Raw genomic sequence first — 21933 nt, 5'->3', positions numbered from 1 at the left:
CCAGGCAATGTTTATATTATCCAAGTGATCCTGACACAAAGAGCACACCTTATAGGACTTGCAAAGACTGAGGCAATTTAGCCTGTAGAAAAGAAGACTTTCAGGGGAAGACAACAATTGTAATAAGCTACCTGGCCTCTATCTGAAGAAAACAAAAACTCTAATTCAAAAATATACATGCATCCAATGTTCACAGCAGCATTATTTACAATAGCCAGACATGGAAGCAACCTAAATGTCCATCAACAGATGAATGGATAAAGATGTGGTGTGTGTGTGTGTGTGTGTGTATAATGGGGTGTGTGTGTGTATATATATATATGTATGTATAAAGTGTGGTGTATATATATAATGGAATGTATATGTATATACATAATGTATATATATATATATATGTATATATATAATGGAATATTACTCGGCCGTAAAAAAAAGAATGAAATATTGTCATTTGCAGCAGCATGGATGGACCTAGAGATTATCATATTAAGTGAAGTAAGTCAGACAGAGAAAGACAAATATTACATCGCCTATATATGGAATCTAAGAAATACAATAAACTGCTGAATATAACAAAACAGAAGCAGACTCACAGATATGGAGAACAAACCAGTGGTTAGCAGTGAGGACAGGGAAGGGGGAGGGGCAAGATAGGGGTAGAGGATTAAGAGGTACAAACTACTATGTATAAAATAAAGTAGCTACAAGGATGTATTGTACAGCACAGGGAATATAGCCAATATTTTGGAATAACTTTAAATGGAATATAATTTATAAAAATACTGAATCACTATTTTGTACATCTGAAGTGAGTATATTGTAAATTAACTATACTTCAATTAAAAAAGAAAAAAAATTTAGGAGCTATTTAATAAAAATGGTTAAGGGCTTCCCTGGTGGCACAGTGGTTAAGAATCTGCCTGCCAGTGTAGGGGACACAGGTTCGAGCCCTGGTCCAGGAAGATCCCACATGCCGCAGAGCAACTAAGCCCATGCACCACAACTACTGAGCCTGTGCTCTAGACCCACTAGCCACAACTACTGAGCCCACATGCCACAACTACTGAGCCTATGAGCCACAACTACTGAAGCTCACATGCCTAGAGCCCATGCTCTGCAACGAGAAGCCACCGCAGTGAGAAGCCCACGCACCACAACAAAGAGTAGCCCCTGCTCACCGCAACTAGAGAAAGCCTGCATGCAGCAACAAAGACCCAACGCAGCCAAAAATTAATAATAATAATAAATAAATAAATACATAAATTTAATTTAAAAAATGGTTAAAATTTAAACAAAAAGATCTTTGACTAAAAAATGCAATGATTCAGATTTAGGCTTGACAGAACAGATGTTTCCAAAAGTGGTATGGGATTTCCAGGCATTAGTGAGGTCTCTGTGACTTTCAACATGATGATCATATAACTTTCTGGCTTTAAGATACTGTTGTGTATAGCATATGTCACAGCTAACTGATGTTCTTTGTAGTGGTTGCTACACTGTAGTGACAGACTCCTCTGGAAACAGCTACAACACACACTTAGAATCTCACAGTTACATAATCAACCATTTTACTAAATACAAGCATATTTTCATTCACATACAGCTAAAGAAAACATCTTTTTCACATTTCATTACAGTGCACAACAAAGTGAAGAAAAGTATACAGTACATTTTATTCTGGAATATGAGACAATCTAATCCAACATGCAGTTGTGGTCTTTGTTACAAGTTAGTTTATCTTGTCTTCACCTATGTAATAAAATAGCTTCTAAAGCTTTATCCTTAATATTGTGTTAACACCTGATTTTTTCACACATTTTCTAAAACCCAGTTATTGCAGTGACAACAGCACTGAATTCTACTAAAATGATTTTTAAAGTTCTAGAACTTGTTTAAGCAATTAAGCTCAGCCACTTCTGCTGGATCTATGCTGAGAGTTTTTAAACCTGCCTAAAAAATGAAAGGAATGGGAAAAGTATACATATGATGTATTTAAGTCAAGAAAACGGTAGAGAGTTTTGTTTGTACCTTTTTTTTTTTGAACTGACAGAATCCAGTCAACTCTCATCTATCCACTGGATAATCTTGCTTTCAGAATCTTCTAAACATAATTAAGTATAGTAGTTGATGAAACTTTGTGTTAACCCAATTTACTATCTTTTGTTTGTCTTCTACAACCACAAAGCTGGCAACTTAATTACTCCACCCAAGCCAGGTCATGCTAAACGAAGGAAGAGATGATGATTTGGTCACTTGGGGTTGATACTGCACGTAGGTCCAAGGTGGTTGTTTCCATAATTTTCATGATTTGACTTCTTTATTCCAGCTGATTTTCTTACTGTGAAAATTATGGCTTTTGCCTAGCTGAACTGGCTACAATTCAAAAAAATCATTTAAAGCATCACGTCTCTTCAAGAAGATAATGGAACCTCAAGCCAACCATTCCAAGTTTCTGATGCAGTTAGCTGTCTGTTCACCTGAGAATTGAGAGCTGACTTTCTAGGGTAGACAGGAACCCAGGGTAGGCATAAGGCAAACAAGTGGCCAAGGTCACTGTGAGGTGAGTACTTTATCCCCATCCCACTCCCCAATGCTGTATTTGGTTCCTTTCAATAATACATCCACTGTGTTTCAGTGATAAGAACATTTATAGCCCTAACAGTTCTAACGTGTTTTCACTGTGCAGTTACTCACTTGTGTAAAATCCTCTTGTCAATAATACCTGAATGGGCTTTACCTTCGACTCATGCCCGGGTTCCCTCAGGATTATAACTGAGTTGTAATCAATAAGGAAACATATCCTAACATGTAGAGAATATTTATTTACAGTCATATCTCTTCCAAAATAAACAAATTAATAACAGTTTATTCATCTGACAGCAGGATGATGCAGTGAAACAAGAACCAGGAGTCAAGTGGCTCTCCTGCCCCTCAGTTAATTTTTTCATAAACTGCGGAAGAAACCCTAACGGCTTGTTACGATGATCAAATAAGTAAGTCAATGAACTGTAATGTGTCTGTAAGGCTTACAGCACCTCCTGTTGAGCAGGTGTTTACCTTCAGATTGCAGTCGCCAATGCAGTGAAACCCCAGGCGTGGTCAGAGGGGAAAGAGGGCATTGGAGTTACAGTGTTTCTCTCTTCTACTTACACGACAAATTGCGTGGGACAATTTCTTACACACAGCTGGTTATTCTTTCACAAGGCTGTACATTTTTTCAAGTATGACAATAAGTGTGTAAATAGCCTCCCTTTTTCACATTCACACCGTTTTCACTAGAACACCAGGCCTTGAAAGGGTCTTAGTAAAAGGCTGGTCCACACCCCTCATTTTACAGATGAACTGTTTAGAAGCTAACTGGTACCTTTTAACCAAACCCAGCACATATGTTTAGTGCAGCATAGTCTCACCGATTAAGCTGATCTCATACGCTTTTTTAGGTTGGCTAATTGTTCCCAATGTGATACTTTTCTCCCCTTTACATATTTCTTTATGATCATGACCTATGAATGAGCTGAAATACCAAGAAATAGTTGTCCTGACTGTGGGTGTACTTTTCTGGGACCTAGCTCCCCAGACCTCAGCTCCTTGACATGCAGTCCACAAAGGGCACACAGAGCGGCCACTGCCCAGCATGAGCCACAAAAAAGTGCCAGTTCCAGCACCCAGGTTCCCCCACCCACCCACCCACCCGCCCATCACCTGTCCAAGGGCCCCTTGGGGAGGAGGCTCACTTGGTATCCAATATGGAGGTTAAGTTCTCTTCAGCCACACGATGATTCTATTCATTTTGATCACTTTTAAGTTCAGGTGGGAGAGCACGTTTTGGAGATAAAAGGGCTGACTAGCACAAACATCTTCTCTCTGATTTGACAACCTCTTCTGAAGAGTGAACTACGTTTGGTACAAATCCACTCTTCACCCCTTCCCAGCCCTCCTGGATGGTAATATCCCCCCTTTTAACCAGCTCATATATGTCTCTTGTCAGGTCTGTGAAGGCTTTCTCCACATTAATGGCATCTCGGGCTGACGTTTCAATGTACTTCATGCCGTATGCAGCAGCCAGTTTCTCTGCCTCGTGGCGAGTCACTTGCCTCTGTGTATCTAGGTCACACTTGTGACCCACGAGAACAAATACAATTTGGTAGGGCTGAACGTGTACTTTGGTCTCTTCTAACCACTCATGGACATTCTGGAAGGACCTGCGGTTGGTGATGTCAAATAAGAGCAGACCACCTACTGAGTTCCTGTAGTAGGCACGCGTGATGGATCTACAACACAAGAAAGAAGCAAAGAATGAAGGCCATGCCCAAACTCCTGCACTTCAATGAACTCAGTGTATTCTGTTGTCTCTGGTTAGTAACATAGTCCTTTGGTGAAAATTGTTTTCCTTTTTTAACAAAGGAATACAAATGTCATTCCATAATAATAATGATATATGAATTCTCAATTGAGCAAAACTTTGAGATGGAATCTTCTAGAAACGAATGCTCATGGACATACATGCATTTCCCCTTGATTTAGGCAAGAGCCACAGTTAACTCTCCACGCCCACATCTGAATAGCTGAATGAGACTTCCTCTTCTGTTCAGTGGGATACTTAAGTAACAGGTTATCATGAGGCAAATGAAATAATGGATGTTAAAGTATTCTGTGACCTGGAGAACTCATTACAAATTATAGTAGTTGGAAAAGGATTTTCTAAAAAGTAAGAATGAATTTACGATAGTTAACAGAAAATGCTTATACGTATATAGGTATATTACAATATACTCCATTTTTTTCCCATTTATCATTACCACGTTTGTCTATTATTATATTTTTATTTTAATCTAACAGGGGTCCTCAATCTTTTCTGTGAGGAGGAACATAATTTTGTTTTTTATTTTCCAGTCCATGTGGGAATAGGAAAAAGAGGGATGGTCTGCAAAGGCTTTGAGCCAAGTGTCTGCTGGCCCCACTTCCTGAACACATTTTGAAGGGGCTGACTTGGGAGCCACAAGCTTGGAAAAACTGCCCAAATAGCCAAAGCTTCCCCTTAAAATAATATGATTTATTTAAAGCATTGTAGAATGCTTTAGAATATTTCTAAAACCTATTATACATTTTCTGTACTTCTTAAACAGAAGAAACCTCATTCATTTTCGCTTCTTGATTTGAGGAGCTTCATTTTCAATATGTGTTATGGTACTTTTCTCAGAGCATATTAGACATTGTAGAACTACTTGCTTGTACAATCACTTGCTTTAGACTACTGTGCTTTTTTATCTATGTTTATTTTTAGTTTTTCTGTCTCCTTGGATGAAGATAAACAATGAGGGACTCAATAGCTTAAGGCTTAGGACAAATGGCCCAGTGGTAACGGAATAAACAATGTCCAGGGAATTAAATTCCAAGCTAGATGATGGTAAGGACAAACCTTACAAATTGAGTTTGCCTCCAGAACCAGGCAAATCAGCCATAAAGACTGAAAGCATTTCTAATTCCCTTATGTTTGAAGATTCATGGAGAATGGTAGGTGTACCAGAAAATTCAACATGAACAAAGATTGTGATTCATGAACAGCTTGGTTCAAGAAATCAATAAGCAAGCTGTAGTCAAAACTCTAAAATACATTATTACATTAATGGTTTGTGACTATTTAGAAAGTAGCAAAGCCCTTTCTTTATAAATACAACACAAGGCTACATAAAAATTAAAACCTCCCATACATCAAAAAATTTTCTTAAATAAAGTTAAAAGACAAATGAAAAACTGGGAAAATAGTTTACAATATCCATGACAGAAAAGGATTAATGTTCTTAATATATAAAGAGCTGTTAGAAATCACTATCACCTAATAAATAATAATCAGTGGATAGGAAAAGGCTGTTCATACAGAAAGAAATTCCAATAAGCATAAAAGATACCTTTCTTCAATTATAATATGAGAAATGCAATCACAAGTTCAAAGTGAACCTGAACAAGGATATTTGAAATTTTCTCTTCTCCCTACACCTCTTCAACCACCTAAGCAGCATCTTCTACGCTTGATTAGTGTTCGATAGCTAAATGAAGAAACGATCCTAAACGTGAGCTATTGAGCCCTCTTGATCTAGTTCCTGCTGCTCGGCATGACTGTAGCTCAAAGTTTTCTGTGTACACTGCTCTTCTGTCTTCATACATGCTGCTTCCTTGCCCTGGGCTTTTCCTGTTTTGCTTGGGTATCACACTCATCAGGCCTCATCTTCTCCACTTAGCCTTCCCTCATCTGTGTTCATACATATAATTACAAATGATACATACTACAAGGGCCACCAAAGGGTTGTAAGAGAAAATTAAACCTGTTCATTGAGTACTCAATATGTGCTAAGCGTTCTGGTAGGCAGTGGGCATACAAATATGAACAAGGCACTCTTTTGTGTAATTGCTGGTCTATTTTTCCCCCAGTATGCTAGCACAGACATTCTAAGAGGGAAATGCCTATGTCTGTTTTGTTTACATGGCATCCCCTTGCAGGAGTTTCCTCAGGCTGTTTTCCCAGAAACAGTGCAGTGTCTGGCATATAGTGGATGATCATTCAATGTCTGCTGGTTGCAAGAAGGCATCAATCATCAGTGTCTATTTCATATATATATATATTTCTATATAGTATCTATGTTTATATCTATATCTAGCTATCTTTATCTCTATCTCTACATCATCTATCTATATCTGTCAGTTACATTAGGATGACCTGGGAACATTTTTGAAATGTAGTATAGGGACTGAAATTGATGAATTACAGTGATCAACTCCAGCTAGTTTATTAGCCACCAAGGGGCAGGTTGGTGCAGTTGTGGTGCGAGCAGTATGTATTATTGACTGGCCTTCCCTGCCAGGGTGCATCTTTCCCTGCACTGAACTCCCAGCTACCTGAAGGTGGGCTTAAGCAGAAGCTCTCAGACCCTCGGTACCTTCCCTAAGGGCGGCGACCAGGACCAGGAAGTCCTCTTTCCCCAGGGACGGTGCAAGCCCCAAAGACCCTCCCACTGCTCGCGGGCCCGGGCTGCGCTCCCACCTGAACCTCTCTTGACCCGCGGTATCCCAGATCTGGAGCTTGATGCGTTTTCCTGGCTCGATCTCCACCAGACGGGAGAAAAAATCCACCCCCACCGTGGGGTCCGAAACCTGGGCAAATCGGCCCTCGGTGAAGCGGCGGATCAGACAGGACTTGCCCACCGTGGAATCCCCGATGACAATGAGCCGGAACTGGTACAGCCAGATGGCCTCCATGGCCGGGGCTCGGCAGGTCTCCTTGGCCCAGGCCGTGGGCGGCGAGATGGGGGCGCCCGGCCGAGGCCTCAGAGAGCGCGACTCGGTCCTGATCTAGATCAGCCACGAGCGCATCGTTGGCCTGGGAGCCTGAGGCGAGGTAGGCCCAGGCGCAGGGAGAGAGGAGGGATGGATGCTGCGCTCGCAGAGGTGATGAAATGGCAGCAGCATCAGCACCACGCACTCTGACTCATCACTGACTACAGGGTTACTGTAATCCTCCACGTAGAGGCGACGCCCAGGACCGCACTGTCTGTAAGAGGAGCGCACACAGAAATGGCCGGGAAAACAGCTCATTCCCTTCCTTTCTAATTCCTCTTCTTAATTAAAAATTTTCTCTATTTCTCAAATTGCAAAAGTAACACTTCTTCATTAAAACTAACGAAACAATACAAAAATATACAGAAAAGGAAAGTCTATAATTATCTGCCCCCTACTTCCCCAAGATATTAACAGTTTGTTATATATTCTTCCACGTGTATTTCTATGAAAATATATATACATATACATATTTATTGCTGTTTGATTTTACAAAAATTGATCGAACTGGACCATTACTCTGACACTTGTTTTTTGCAATGAATAAAGAATCATTGGCATCTCTCCATTTCCAACTATTTTCCTTTTGCCATAACAAGGCTGCAATATTCTCTTAAGAATAGTCACACATACATTATTTCTATGAAATAGAGTCTTAATAAGAAAGACCAGGAAGTCAAAGAGTATGAATATTTTAAATGTTATATATATGGGCATTATACTTTGCAAACATACTGAGCAATTTAAATTCTAGTCAGCAAGGTGTGAAAAGACCATTTTTTGGCATTACTTTAAGCATCATATATGATATTCTTTCTTAATTCTTGCCAATCTGATGTCATTAAAAATAAATGGAATCATAGAATATGTAGACTTTTGTAACTGGCTTCTTTCACTTACCATGATGTTTTAGAGTTCATCCACATTGTAACATGTATAAGGACTTCATTCCTTTATATAACTGAATACTATTCCATTGGGTGACATAACACATTTTGTTTATCCATTTATCTGTTGATGGACATTTGGGTTGTTTCCGTCTATTGGCTATTATGAATAATGCTGCTATGAACATTCATGTACAAGTTTTTGTTTGAACACATACTTCGAACTCTTTTGGGTTTAAACCTAGGAGTAGAATTCCTGTGACCTATGGTAACTATATGTTACATCCTATGAAGAAATTCCAGACTGTTTCCCACAGTGGCTGCACCATTTTACATTCCTATCAGCAGTGTATGAGGGGTCTGATTTCTCCATATCTTTTCCAACACTTGTTATTTTATGACTTTTTGATTCTAGACATCCTAGTGGGTAGGAAGTGGTATCTCACTGTGGTTTTGATTTGCATTTCCCTGATGACTAATGACAATGTGCATATTTTTACATCCTTATTGGCCATTTGCATATTTTCCTTGGAGAAAGGTAGGCTCAGATCCTTTGCCTTTTTTTTTTTTTGGCCGCGGAGCGGCTTTGGGGATCTTAGTTCCCCAACCAGGGAATGATTGAACCTGGGCCCCTGGCAGTAAGAGCTCGGAGTTCTAACCACTGGATCACCAGGGAATTCCCCCTTTGCCCATTTAAAAACTGGATTATTTGTCTTTTTATTATTGAGTTGTAAGAGTTCTTTACATATTGTATGTGCAAGTCTCTTATCAGATATGTGACTTGTAAATATTTCCTCCCATTCTGTGTGTCCTTTTTGAACTTTCTTAAGGGTGTCCTTTGAAGTGCAAAGTTTTAAATTTTGATGAAGTAAAGATTGTCTGTTTTTGCTTTTGTTGCTTGTGCTTCTGGTGTCATGTCTAAGAATTCTTTGCCAAATTCAAGTTCATGAAGATTTACTCCTATGCATTCTTCTAAGAGTTTTGTAGTTTTAGCTCATACATTTAGGTCTGTGATTCATTTTATGTTAATTTTTATATATGCTGTGAGGTAGGGGTCCAGCTGCCTTCTTTTGCATGTGGATATCTACTTGTTCAAGCACCATTTGTTGGAGAGAATATTCTTTCTCCATTAAAAAATATATTTATTTATCTTATTTTTGGCTGCGTCGGGTCTTAGTTGCAGCACTCGGGATCTTCGTTGCAGCCTGCAGGCTCCTCCTTGCTGCGTGCACGCTTCTCTCTAGTTGTGACTCATGTGCTCAGTAGCTGCCGTGGGTGGGCTTAGTTGCCCCGTGGCATGTGGGATCTTAGTTCCCTGACCAGGGATTGAACCTGCATCCCCTGCATTGCAAGGCGGATTCTTAACAACTGGACCACCGGGGAAGTCCCTCTTCCCCATTTAATGATTTTGGCACCCTTGTTGAAAATCAGTTGACCATAGACTGGTTTAATTCTGGACTCTCAATTTTATTCCATTGGTCTATGTCTAGTCTTCTGCCAATACCACATTGTCTTGACTGTTGTAGCTTTGTGGTAAGTTTAGAAATCGGGAAGCATGAGTCCTCCCACTGTGCTCTTCTTTTCCAAGATTGTTTTTGGCTACTTGGGGCCCCTTTCAATTTCATATGAATTTTAAGATCTGCTTGTTAATTTCTGCATATAAGGCAGCTATGATATTGATTGAGATTTCATTAAATCTGTAGATCAATGTGGGGAATACTGCCATCTGAACAAAATTAAGTCTTCAAATCCTTGAACATAGAACATCTTTCCATATATTTAGGTCTCTTAAAATTTCTTTCAACAATGCTTTGTAGTTTTCAGTTTACAAGTCTTACACTTCTTTAGCTAAGTTACTCCTAAGTATTTTATTATTTTTGATGCTATTTTGAGTGAATTGTTTTCTTAGTTTCATTTTCAGATTGTTCATTGCAAGTATATAAAAACATAATTGATTTTATATTTTTCAACTTTTTTTTTTTTGGCTGCACCATGCAGCTTTGCAGGATCTTAGTTCCCCAACCCAGGGATCAAACCTGGGCCCTGAAAGTGAAAGTGCTGAGTCCTAACCACTGGACCACCAGGGAATTCCCGATTTTTTTAGTGTATTCTTTATGATTTGGTCAAATGGTTTTTCTGCATCTTCAAGATGATCATGTGATTTGTTTTTATTTTATTTGGTATAATGTATTACATTAATTGATTTTTGGATATTGAGTTAACCTTGCATTCCTGGTATAAATCCTACTTGATCATGGTGTATAATTTTAAAAATATATTTTTGGATTTGATTTCTAGTATTTCTGAGGAGATTTTCATTCATATGCATGACATTTATTGGTCTATAGTTTTCTTTTATTGCAATGCCCTCTTCTGGTTTTAGTATCAGGGTAATATTGGCCTCATAAAGTGAGCTGAGAAGCATTCCTTCCTTTTCTGCTTTTTGGAAGAGTTTGTGAAGAACTGGTATTAATTCTTCTTTAAATGTCTGCTAGAATTTAGCAGTGAAGCCATCTGGGTCTGGGCTTTTCTCTGTGGGTAGTGTTTTGATTACTAATTCAATTTCTTCACTTGTTATAGCTCTATTCAAATTGTCTATTTCTTCTTGAGTCAGTTTCAGTAGTTTGTATCTTGGAAGAAATGTCTCCATTTCATCTAAGTTATCCAATTTGTTGGCATATAATTGTTCATAGTATTCCTTATAAAGGAATTCTATGTATTCCTTTAAAATTTTGTAAGGTCAGTAGTAATGTCCCTTCTTTCATTTGTGATTCTAGTGATTTGAGTCTTCTCTCTATTTCTTCTTGGTCAATCTAGCTAAAGATTTGTCAATTTTGTTTTCAAAGAACCAACTTTTGGTTTTGTTTATTCTATTTTTTTATTTGCTCTCCATTTCATTTGTCTCTGCTCTAATCTTAAGTATTTCATTCCTTCTGTGTGATTTAGTTTGTTCATCTTTTTCCAGTTCCTTAAGGTGTAAAGTTAGGTTATTGATTTGAGATCTTTCTTTTCTCTAAATATAGGCATTTACATTGAGCACTGCTTTATCTGCATCCCATAAGTTTTGATATTGATATCTTCATTTTCATTTATCTCAAATTATTTTATGATTTCTCCTTTGACCCATTTGTTACTTAGGAGTGTTTTGTTTAATTTCTATATATTTGTGAATTTTCCACATTTTTCCTGCTATTTACTTGTAATTTTATTTCTTGTGTTCAGAAAGCATTCTTTGTATCATTTGTATCTTTTTAAAATTCTTAAGGTTTGCTTTATGGCATAGTGTATAGTCTGTTTTGGAGAATGCTCCATGTGCACTTGAGAAAAATGTATATTCTGCTTTTGGGTGGAGTGTCTTATATATGTGTATTAGGTCTAATTGGCTTTTAGTGTGGTCCAAGTCTCCTATTTTCTTGTTGATCTTTTGTATTGTTGTCCTATCCATTAATGAAAGTGTAGTATAAAGTCTTCAACTATTATTGTACAACTATTTCTCACTTCAATTCTATCAGTTTTTGCCCCGTATATTTTGGATTTCTGTTTTTTAATGCATATATATTTGTAATAAGAATGAATTGACCCTTTTATCATTATAAAATATTCTTCTTTGTCTCCAGTAACTTTTCTTGTTTTGAAGTCTATTTTGTCTGATATTAGAATAGCCACTTCAGCTTTCTTTTTTTTTTTTTTAAATTAATTAATTTATTTTTGGCTGTGTTGGGTCTTCATTTCTGTGCGAGGGCTTTCTCCAGTTGCGGCAAGTGGGGGCCACTCTTCATCGCAGTGCGCGGGCCTCTCACTGTTGCGGCCCCCCCCCGCTGTGGAGCACAGGCTCCGGACGCACAGGCTCAGCGGCCATGGCTTACAGGCCCAGCCGCTCCGCGGCATGTGGGATCCTCCCAGACCAGGGCTCGAACCCGTGTCCCCTGCACTAGCAGGCAGATTCTCAACCACTGCGCCACCAGGGAAGCCCTCAGCTTTCTTGTGGTTGCTGTTTGCATAATATATTTCCATATTTTTACTTTCAATCAATTTGCATTGTGGAATATTAAGTATGTCTCCTGTAGACAGCATATAGTTTATCATGTTATCTTACCTAATCTCACAATCTCTGCTTTTTTCCTGGATTGTTATTATTATCATTGCTATAGTTTATTTAGATATGCCATTTTATTTCTTTCTTTTTATATAACTTATGGGGTTTTTTGTTCCTCTATTTCTCCTTTATTACCTTTTTTTGCATTAAGTGAATATTTTATAATGTAGCATTTGAAGTTTTTTAAATGATTTTTTAAGATATATTTTTGAGGGGTTTTTTTTGGTGGTTGCTCTAGGGTTTACCAAATATTTCTTAATTTATCAGAATCACCTTCAGATGTATACTACCTTATTCCATATATATATATTCTATATAATATATAGAAACATTACTCCTATAGAGCTCCATTCCCTTTTCTCCATTTTAATATTACTATTATACCTATTATGTCCATTAATATTACAAATCCAACAATACATTGTTATAATTATTGCTTTGCCATCTGTAGTCATTTCCTTAGCCCAATATAGCTTGACTCCCAGTCACTTCTTTTGCACTGCTTTTGGCAAGTATATTACATTTTATGTTATAGGCCCAACAGTACACCATATACATATTATTTTATACATTAAAAAATCAGTTCAAAAAAAGGAGAAAAATATACATTTATGCAGTCTTTTATAATTACATAAACACCTTTACTGGTTCTGTTTTTTTGTGTTTGTCTGTGTGTGTGTGTTTGTTCGAATTGCCATCTGCAGTCGCTTTCAGCTTGAAGAACTTCCTTCAGTATTTCTTGTAAGGCAGGTCTGCAACAAATTCAGTCATTGCTTGTTTGTTTATCCTGTAATGTCTTTATCTCCTTTCCTTTTTTGAAAGATTTGCTGAATATAGGATTCTTGGTTTATGGTTTTTCTTTATCATTTTGAATACATTATCCCAATGCATTTTCTTTTTTTTTACCATTTTCATTCTTTACTTTATTGAGGTATAGTTGATGTACAGTATTATATAAGTTCCAGGTGTACAACACAGTGATTCACAATTTTTAAAGATTATATTCTATTTATAGTTATCATAAAATTTTGGCTATATTCCCTGTTGTATAATATATCCTTGTAGCTTACTTATTTTATACATAGTAGTTTGTACCTCTTAATCCCCTACTCCTATCTTGCCCCTCCCCTGCATTGTTTCTTTTGAGAAGTTGACTGTTAATCTTTTTAAAAATTAATTAATTAATTAATTAATTTTATTATTTTTTGGCTGCTTTGGGTCTTCGTTGCTGTGCACAGGCTTTCTCTAGTTGTGGTGAGCAGGGGCTACTCTTTGTTGCGGTGCGTGGGCTTCTCATTGCGTTGGCTTCTCTTGTGGCATACGGGCCCTAGAGCTCGTGGGCTTTAGTAGTTGTGGCTCGTGGGCTCTAGAGCGCAGGCTCAGTAGTTGTGGCACATGGGCTTAGTTGCTCTGTGGCATGTGGGATCTTCCTGGACCAGGGATCGAGCCCGTGTCCCCTGCACTGGCAGGCAGATTCTTAACCACTGCACCACCAGGGAAGTCCTTGACTATTAATCTTACTGGTGTTCCCTTTTAAGTGATGAGTCATTTGTTTTCTTGTTACATTCAAGATTTTCTCTTTGACTTTATCATTTCTTTGATTTTCAGAAATTTTTACTATGATGTATCTGTTTGCGAATCTCATTATCTTTATCCTACTAGAAGTTCATTGAGTTTCTTGGGATGTGTGGGTTATTGTTTTTCAATAAATTTAGGATGTTTTCTGATATTTTTTGGACATTTTCCCTACTCTTTTCTCTCTTCTGGTATTCTCATTACGCCTATGTCGGTGCACTTGATGGTGTCCCACATTTCTCTGAGACTCTGTTCATTTTTCTTCATTCTTTTTTCTGTCTCATTTTCAGCTTGCATACTCTCTATTGAACTGTCTTCAAATTTGCTAATTCTTTCTTCTGCTAGTTGAAATCTGTTGAACCCCTCTAGTGAATTATTCATTTCAGTTATTGTACTTTTCAACTCCAGAATTTCCTTTTGGTTCTTTTTTCTATCTCTGTATTGATATTCTATATTTGATGTGGCATTGCCATTGTATGGACCTTTACTTTTTTAACCATGCTTTCCTTTAGTCCTGTGAACATATTTGTAATGACTACTTTGAAGTCTTTTTCTGTTAAATCTGATGGCTACTTGCTATCACAGGCAGTTTCTGTTGCCTACTTCCCCCCCCACCAGTGTATGAATCATACTTTGTTTCTTTGCATGTCTCATAATTTTTTTTGTTGGAAACTAGACATTTTAGACAATATATTGTACTAAGTCTGACTGTTGGTCCACTCCCCACCCCAGGGTTGGTTATTGTTAATTCTTCTTCTTCTTTAGTGACTAGCTGGACTATATTATTAGTGAAGTCTGTCCCCTCGCCCCCATGATATTTTACCCTGGAATGACAGTGATATTGGCAGGACTTTCTTTGCCTGACCACATCCAGCTGTTAAACTCCACAAATTGCCAGCTGATAATATATTGTTTTCATCAAAGCCTTGGGAGCATAAATTGGTCTTCAAACTAATTCAATCATCACATTGCAGCTCCTTTGAAGAATGGTTTCTGAGGTTCATGCTTGATATTTGTTCTGACCCCAGGAAGGTTCCTACCTGGCTGATAGTCTGTATTTTCATTAAATCCACAAGTTTCTACCCAGTGCCTTTCACTACAACCTCCACTGTTCTTGAGGGTGTCCTTAGGTGTGAACTTCTCCATGCTCTCTTGTAAATAAAATCAGTTCCTTTGGGAAGACATTAGGAGCTAGCTGTTTTATGGTCTGCTCATCCCTTTGGGAAAAATCTCTGAGCCAGGGCTCTGGAACTGGGATTGGGGACAATGGCCAGCTTCTTTCTGAGTGACACTCTTGCTCTAGGAGTTGAACATTTGGAAGGGGGCATCAGCCTGAAGTGGAACCACCAACTCATAAGCCAGGGAAAGAGCAAGATGATCAAGACCCCAGTCTTCTCAACACACTGCACCCAATGTAGAGCCTCAGTCTGGTAAGTGGGGGCTGAGTGGAAGAGGAGAACTGCCACTTCTCAACCACACTTGCCTGGGACTCAGCCTCAGCAACACATAGTTGGGGTCAGGATGAGAAATGTTGATATACTGCTCCTCCCAGGAAGAAAGCCCTCTGGAGGGAAGAGAAAGCTACAGCAGTCTGGAGTGGATCGATGAGTGGGGTGGGGGTGGGTGGGAAGGGAGGGAGTGGTCTTGGTTCAAATACTACAGATTTCTGCTTTATAAAATTTTTATAGATTTTCTTGATAGGTGTTTCTGTTTGCTGTTTGCAGTAGACTTCATTTCACATATTCTAAAAGTTTAAAATCTCACTAAGAAATTTTAATGTATTACTCTTTTGAAAAATATACTGTGACTTGTTTATAGACTTTCACTTTTTTCCCTTGGCAACTACTGTGCCCAACTTCAAATATGTTCATCAGTACAGTCTTTTTTCTTCACAATTAAAGAAAAACACGAATGTTTCAGAATTGCTATTCCCATATCCCTTCAAAAAGCAAGCCTGCTAAGAATGGTTCACGATATTATTGATGTTCTGAGTTCTTTTCAGGTTGGGACTATATAGGCAAAGAATTGCATTAAAAATACTGGCATGAGTTTTTTTCTTTTTTCCTTGAATGTGTTTGTTAATTACTTGAAGTATAGTTGAGTTCATCTTTTTGGTTTTACAATTACTGTTCTCCTATCATTGTTGATTTTACTTTATCTTTTTACTGTGTAGAACATTAACATGATTACAAAAGTCAACACTATAAAAAACTTCTTTTCACCCCTTGTAGCTAACCAATTTTATTTGTTTCTTGTTTACCTTTGTGTTTCTTCTATAGAGATAAGCATATATATGTGTGTGTATATATATATACATATATATACACACACACACATATATATACATATATGGGACAAAGGATCAAAATCTTAATGGAAAAATGTGTAAGATATAAATGAATATATATTCATAAATTAGAAATATTAGCTATTAATCTGTAATATATGTTGTAAATATTTTTCCCAGTTTGTCTTTTTTTAACCATGTAAAGGTTTTTAATAAAAAAAATTTTTATGAAGTCAAATTTACCAGTTTTTAATTTTGCTGTATCTGATTTTAAGTCGTAGTTAGAAAGTATTTCCCTTCACTAAGGCTAAAGAAAAATTTTGTATTATTTTCTCCTGATACTTGTATGGTGTATTTTTTAATATTTAGACCCCTATATATCTAGAGTTTATTTTTGTGTATGGTGTGAGATATGGATCTTTTTTCTCAATAGCTTTCCAGTTGTCTCAGAACGATTTATTAAAATGTCCATCTTTTCTCTAGAGACTTGAGATGCTATCTTTACCTTACACTAAATTTTCATATGTATCTGGCTCTATTTTAGGACATTTTATTCACTTCACAGGTCTGTTTGCCTATTCCTACACCACTACCCCACTTTTACTTAAGGATGCTTTATTGTATACTTTAATATCTTGTCAGTCTACTCTTCCCTCATAGTTTTTCCTTTTTAGTGTTTTCCTGGCTATTCTTTCTTGTTTGCTTTTTCATATGAACTTAGTATCAATATGTCTAGGTCCCTAAAAAAGCTTGTTGGAACTTTTACTGGAATTGCAATATACTTATAAGTTACTTTATGGAGAACTAACATGTTTATGGTGTTGAGTCATCCTAAACAAGAACAAGGGAGGCCTTTCTGTATGATGAAGTTTTCATTTGTGTCTTTCAGGAGTGTTTAAGCTTCTTCTAGTACAGGTTTGAACATTTCTTGTTGTTTATTCCTAAATATTTCATCTTCCTTGCTGCTATTGTAAATGGTCGTTTTCTCTACCATCATGTCCTCTAACAGGTTATTGTGTATATATATGAAGACTACTGATTTCTGTTAAATTTATATCCTGTAACTTTACTGAATTCTGGGATTTTTTGGAGGTATCTTTAGTATTCATTCTCTAGGGGTTGCCAATTCTGTCAGGGTTGGCAATCTTCTGCAAAGAGGTAGGAAGTAAATATTTAAAACTTGATGGGCCAGGAGGAAAAATTGAGAATATCATGTAGGTATATATACAAAAAGAAAATTTAAAAATTTCCACAAGTTGATGAAATTCAAAATATAATAATAATGTTTTTGTAATACAGGTCTATTCATGTGAAGATTACAGTTATTTTGGGGGGACAACATTTTACTTAACTATGGTTCAAAGTTAGTGTTCCCTACCATTAAAATCAATCCAAATGTTCACCTGTTAATGCTGATCTGTAATGAGATTCTATATATTTCATTTTTTAAATATACCTTTTAAAACAGATAGGTACTGTTAAACACTGACATCATGGAATAATTACATATATATATATATATATATATATATATATATATATAGAGAGAGAGAGAGAGAGAGAGAGAGAGAGAGAGATTGATTCTGTTGTTGTTTCTCTGGAGAGCTCTAATACTGCTTGTATACCCAATACCAGGCTCTCTGGTAATCCCTCCCCCCACCTCCTCAAAGCAAGGAGTTTAGACCAGAGGTCTAAGGAGGTTCTCCTTGCGCCCAAACCCAAATGCTGTCACCAGTCACAGTCCATAATTCCTACGCATTCTTGTCATAAGGACAATACGGAAGGTGGCCAGAGCTGCAGCCCAGGCTGAAAAGAGTGTACCAGAAAAAGCAAAAGCACAAGGGAGCATGCACCCTTACCACTTTGGCAACAAGCTGGACTAGGCTTTTAGGGCTCGGAAAGACCCTTCCTGGCAGACAAGTGAGAGCACAGGAAGGGTGGCTGAATCTGTCTCAAATGGGCCTCCCCACATTTCCTTAGCCACTACTGAAACAGAAGTAGAAAAGAATACCCTAAAAGCCCCATCCACTTTGGGACACTTAACTCAGAGTGACAACACTCCACATATCCCCCCGCCCACATACGCAAAACCAAGATCTGTTCCCAAACTGTGTCCTTAAATCTCACCTCAAAAGATTAGTGCTGTCTACAACTTCAGCCTAAAGGATGCGTTTTCCCAAAGCCGAATGACTGAGATTATACTCTGAAGAGTTCCTACCATCACTCCCAACACTAAAGAAAATAAAAGTGAATTTGAGAAAAGAGCTAAGTCGCTTTGCATGCAACATTTGGACCAAAAAGCCTTGGAAATTTAGTGTTTAAAAATGGAACGCCATCCTGCTTTGGGGGAACAAGGGCACAGTCTGGCATACACACGATCACACAATACCAAAGCAGCATGCTGATTTTACATGAGTTAACTAAGATTTGTAGAAGGACCCGCACTACAAATAAAAGCTGCCACGTGGATTACCCGTACCTCTCGAAATGGAGCCAGAACTGAAAACTCCAGTGCACATCTGACACCTCTGCTCTGGAGCCCACCCTGCCCTCACCCTCACCGCCACTCCCACCCCGCTCTGCACCGAACACATTCGCACTGCAGCTGAGAAAGGACCACATTGCAAATGATCTCTGTAGATTCATAGGCACACTGTCCGTTTCGAATGAACGAACCCATCTTGGAGCTAAAAGGGAGCTATCTGCTTCTGCTTGCCGCCTCCTGCCAGGTAGATAAGCTATTCCCATTTTACAGATAAAGTAAATCAGAACCACAAGCTAGGAGGGTCAGAATGGCTTTATCATGGACTGAGGGCTGTAGCGAAACACAGCGGGGCGCATGAAACACAGGGGGAACTGGGCCATCACGCAGGCGGACATCGAAATACGCTAAGCAATCAGAGTCACCGTGAAAAAGTCATGCAGCTTAAGTAGCGAGCCAGAGCTGTGCAAATTAATCCTCAGTCGGAAAGGAGGCGGGGGGAGGGGAGCCTTGCGGGGAAAGAGGGGTGGGTGGGGACAGCTGGGTGAAAACAGAAGAGGAAAGGGGGCGGAAGGGACTCTCATGGTTCTGCTGCAGTTTCTGGGGAAGAGAATCGGAGACTCTACGCCGATTCTACCATATGGTTTTTTTCCTGCCACTATTGTGGAAACAACGTAACTTGTAGTCAACCACATTCCTCTGGTGGCAACAGGGGTAAGATACACTGCAAAGGCAGAAGCGCTGGGTCAATGCCTCTTGTGTCCCCGTAAACGCGCAGGCGGGTGCGTGAGGTTCGGGGACAGGCACAGAGTCGCTGGGAGTGACTCATCAGATCCCCTGGCCCGACGGGGAGATGGTTTCCTGCAGAACGAGGTGCAGGAGGTGGTTCTGCTCAGCGCTCAACAGGGGCCACATCTCCACCTGCAGCGACTTGACGGCTTCCGTGTCCTTCTCGTGGGTGGCCATGACCAAGGACTGCAGCAGCAGGAAGAGCTCCTCGGGAAGCGGGCCGCTGCTGTCCTGCCCGTGGCCGTCGAAGGCCTCCCAGGAGTACTTCTCCAGGGTGTGCGCGTGCTCTGGCAGGAGCTTGGCGGGCGGCGGCTGCAGGAGCAGCAGCAGCAGCACGCGGGACACCTCGCAGCGGACCAGCACGTCGGCGAAGGCGCCCAGCGCGGCGGGGGAGGGCGCGGCCACGGACCCCGCGCCGGGCGGGAGCAGCGCGAGCGGTGGGGCGGAGACCGCGCCGACCCCAGGCTGCGGCCCTGGCGGCTTGGGCTGCGGCTGCGGCGGGGGCTGCGGCCCCGGCGGCGGCACCGGGTGACCGCCGTGCTCCCGCGCCAGGTGCTGCATGCGCGTGAAGAGCGCCAGGGCACCGCTGTAGTCGCGCGCCAGCAGCTGGCAGGACGCGGCGTCGCCGAGCGCCTGCAGGGCGGCCAGGGGCAGCTGGGGCAGCTGCAGCTGCGCGGCGCGTTGGAAGTGGCCGGCGGCGGCGGCCGGCTGGCCCAGGTCGCGCAGGGCGGCCGCCAGCTCGAGGCAGAGCGCGGCGGCGGCAACCGGCTGGCCTAGCTCCAGGTGCAGGCGCACAGCGGCGCCCAGGGCGGCGGCAGCGGCCTGCAGCGGCTCCCCGTAGGCGGCGGGGCAGGCCAAGCGCTGGCGCGCGTCGCGCTCCTGCCGCAGGAAGAGGCGCGCGGCCTCAGTCAGCGCCAGCGCCTCCCCGGGCCCGTGGAAGAGCGCCTGCTGGCAGCGGGCCACGGCCAGCTGGCACCAGGCCGCGTACGGGAGGCACTCCTGGGCGCGCAGCTCGCGCCCCAGCTGGCTGAACTGCTCGCCGGCCTCCGCCACGTTCGGCTTCCGCAGGAACCGCTTCTTCAGCTTCTGGCACACCTGGCGGTAGCGAGCCAGGAAGTCCCCGGCCTCAGGCCCGGGGCACGGACCGCCGCCAAGGCCAGCCGCGGAAGCCGCCATGTTCGCCGCTTAGGCACTTCCGGGCGCGCTGACGCAAGTGGGCGCACGTGCTGGGCGACGGCGGCGGGCTGAGACGTGCCCTGCGTCGGGCTCCGGCCAAGCGCGCGACCGCGCCGGCTTGGCCGCCCGGAGCTCTCGTCGCCCTGGTGATATGCAAAATAGCAAGCACGGAGGCCAGGCCGGGACTGGCTGCCGGTGGCGTATGCAAATCGGGGGCCCTGCGGCGCGGCCTGGCCCGCCGTTCGGGGTTCTGTGAGCAGACCAATGGTGCTGGGGCGGGGCCTGGCTGGGCGCCCCCTGTTGCTAGGTGACAGCTTTAAAAAAAATTGTTTATTTAATATATTTATTTTTGGCAGTGTTGGGTCTTTGTTGCTGTGCAGGGGCTTTCTCTAGTTGCGGCGAGCGGGGGCTACTCTTCCTTGCGGTGCGCGGGCTTCTCACTGCGGTGGCTTCTCTTGTTGTGGAGCATGGCGTCTAGGCGCGCGGGCTTCAGTAGTTGTGGCACACGGACTCAGTAGTTGTGGATCTCGGGCTCTAGAGCACAGGCTCAGTAGTTGTGGCGCACAGCCTTCCTTGCTCCGCGGCATGTGGGATCTTCCCAGACCAGGGCTCCAACCGGTAGGTGACAGCTTGTTTACGCAGGTTGCCAAGCAGGGCATCCCTTGGCATCTCTAGGGGAACACAACCAAAAACTCTTGACCCCGCGTGACCCTACTTCCGACTTTGCCTATGTGTTGATTGTGTCCCGCCCACCCCAATCCCGATCACGCCTCAATCTTCCCGTCAAAGCCCCTGCCCCATGGGAGTCCATGCCAAGCGCTCTGTCCACCCACCCCTGCCTCCCGCACCCAGGGCGGTCGGTCGCCTTGGCACCTTCATCCTATCACGCCGCCGCCCTCACAGTGTCGACTGCCACTGCAAGGAACCCCGTCCCTCTGGGGACTTTGGCCTGGCTCCGACTTGCTCAGAGCCAGCGGGGGAGCCTTCCGTTGTCCGGCCTCACCCCCGCCGCAGCCAGCCTCTCCCACCCAGGGCCACCCCAGGCACTGTCACCGTGAGAGACCTCTCCTCTCTGTCTGTGACCCCCGACTCCACGCCCCCCACCCCCCAACTCCAGCCAGACCGCCCCGCCCCCATCCCTCCGACGAGGGGTGTCCCACCACCACCACCTCCCACGCCAAGTGAGTGAAGCACGCGCAGGGGGTCTCTTGAAACACTTTATTGACTCGCAATGACTGTGCCCAAGGCGGCGGGCAGGCCAGGGCCTCCCGGGCTGTACGGTCGGTCGGTGAGCGGGCCTGGCGCCTGA

The 21933-nt window shown here is 41.9% G+C and overlaps 2 protein-coding genes and 1 long non-coding RNA gene across 3 annotated transcripts; 1 reads left to right on the top strand and 2 right to left on the bottom strand.

Annotated features, from left to right (window-relative positions):
- Nucleotides 1-2300: 2300 nt before the first annotated feature.
- LOC132482364 (uncharacterized) lies at nucleotides 2301-4150 on the top strand. Its single transcript, XR_009530898.1, has 3 exons — nucleotides 2301-2560; nucleotides 2881-2993; nucleotides 3989-4150. It is a non-coding gene; the product is annotated as an uncharacterized LOC132482364 (long non-coding RNA).
- RAB39B (RAB39B, member RAS oncogene family) lies at nucleotides 3721-7430 on the bottom strand. The gene is made up of 2 exons (XM_060087636.1): nucleotides 7040-7430; nucleotides 3721-4271 (listed from the first exon to the last, which is right to left on the bottom strand). The coding sequence occupies exons 1-2, from the start codon at nucleotides 7252-7254 to the stop codon at nucleotides 3845-3847; spliced, it is 642 nt and encodes a 213-aa protein (XP_059943619.1). The 5' UTR covers nucleotides 7255-7430; the 3' UTR covers nucleotides 3721-3844.
- Nucleotides 7431-17433: 10003 nt separating this feature from the next.
- On the bottom strand, nucleotides 17434-20640 carry LOC132482083 (40-kDa huntingtin-associated protein). Its single transcript, XM_060087121.1, has one exon. It carries the CDS (start codon nucleotides 20622-20624, stop codon nucleotides 19488-19490), a length of 1137 nt encoding a protein of 378 aa, XP_059943104.1. The 5' UTR covers nucleotides 20625-20640; the 3' UTR covers nucleotides 17434-19487.
- Between the last annotated feature and the right edge of the window lie 1293 nt (nucleotides 20641-21933).

Source organism: Mesoplodon densirostris, chromosome X, assembly GCF_025265405.1.
Source record: "Mesoplodon densirostris isolate mMesDen1 chromosome X, mMesDen1 primary haplotype, whole genome shotgun sequence".
Lineage (NCBI taxonomy): Eukaryota > Metazoa > Chordata > Mammalia > Artiodactyla > Ziphiidae > Mesoplodon > Mesoplodon densirostris.
Note: the sequence above shows the minus strand (reverse complement) of the source record. Positions and strands in the feature narration are given on the sequence as shown.

Bases quoted from the DNA above. Each gene is read 5' to 3' on its own strand.
- LOC132482083 (XM_060087121.1), bottom strand. From the start codon at position 20,624: ATGGCGGCTTCCGCGGCTGGCCTTGGCGGCGGTCCGTGCCCCGGGCCT.
- RAB39B (XM_060087636.1), bottom strand. From the start codon at position 7,254: ATGGAGGCCATCTGGCTGTACCAGTTCCGGCTCATTGTCATCGGGGAT. The intron at 4,272-7,039 runs GTGGGAGCGCAG...CTTGTGTTGTAG, and splicing joins GCGGGTCAAGAGAGGTTCAG to ATCCATCACGCGTGCCTACT.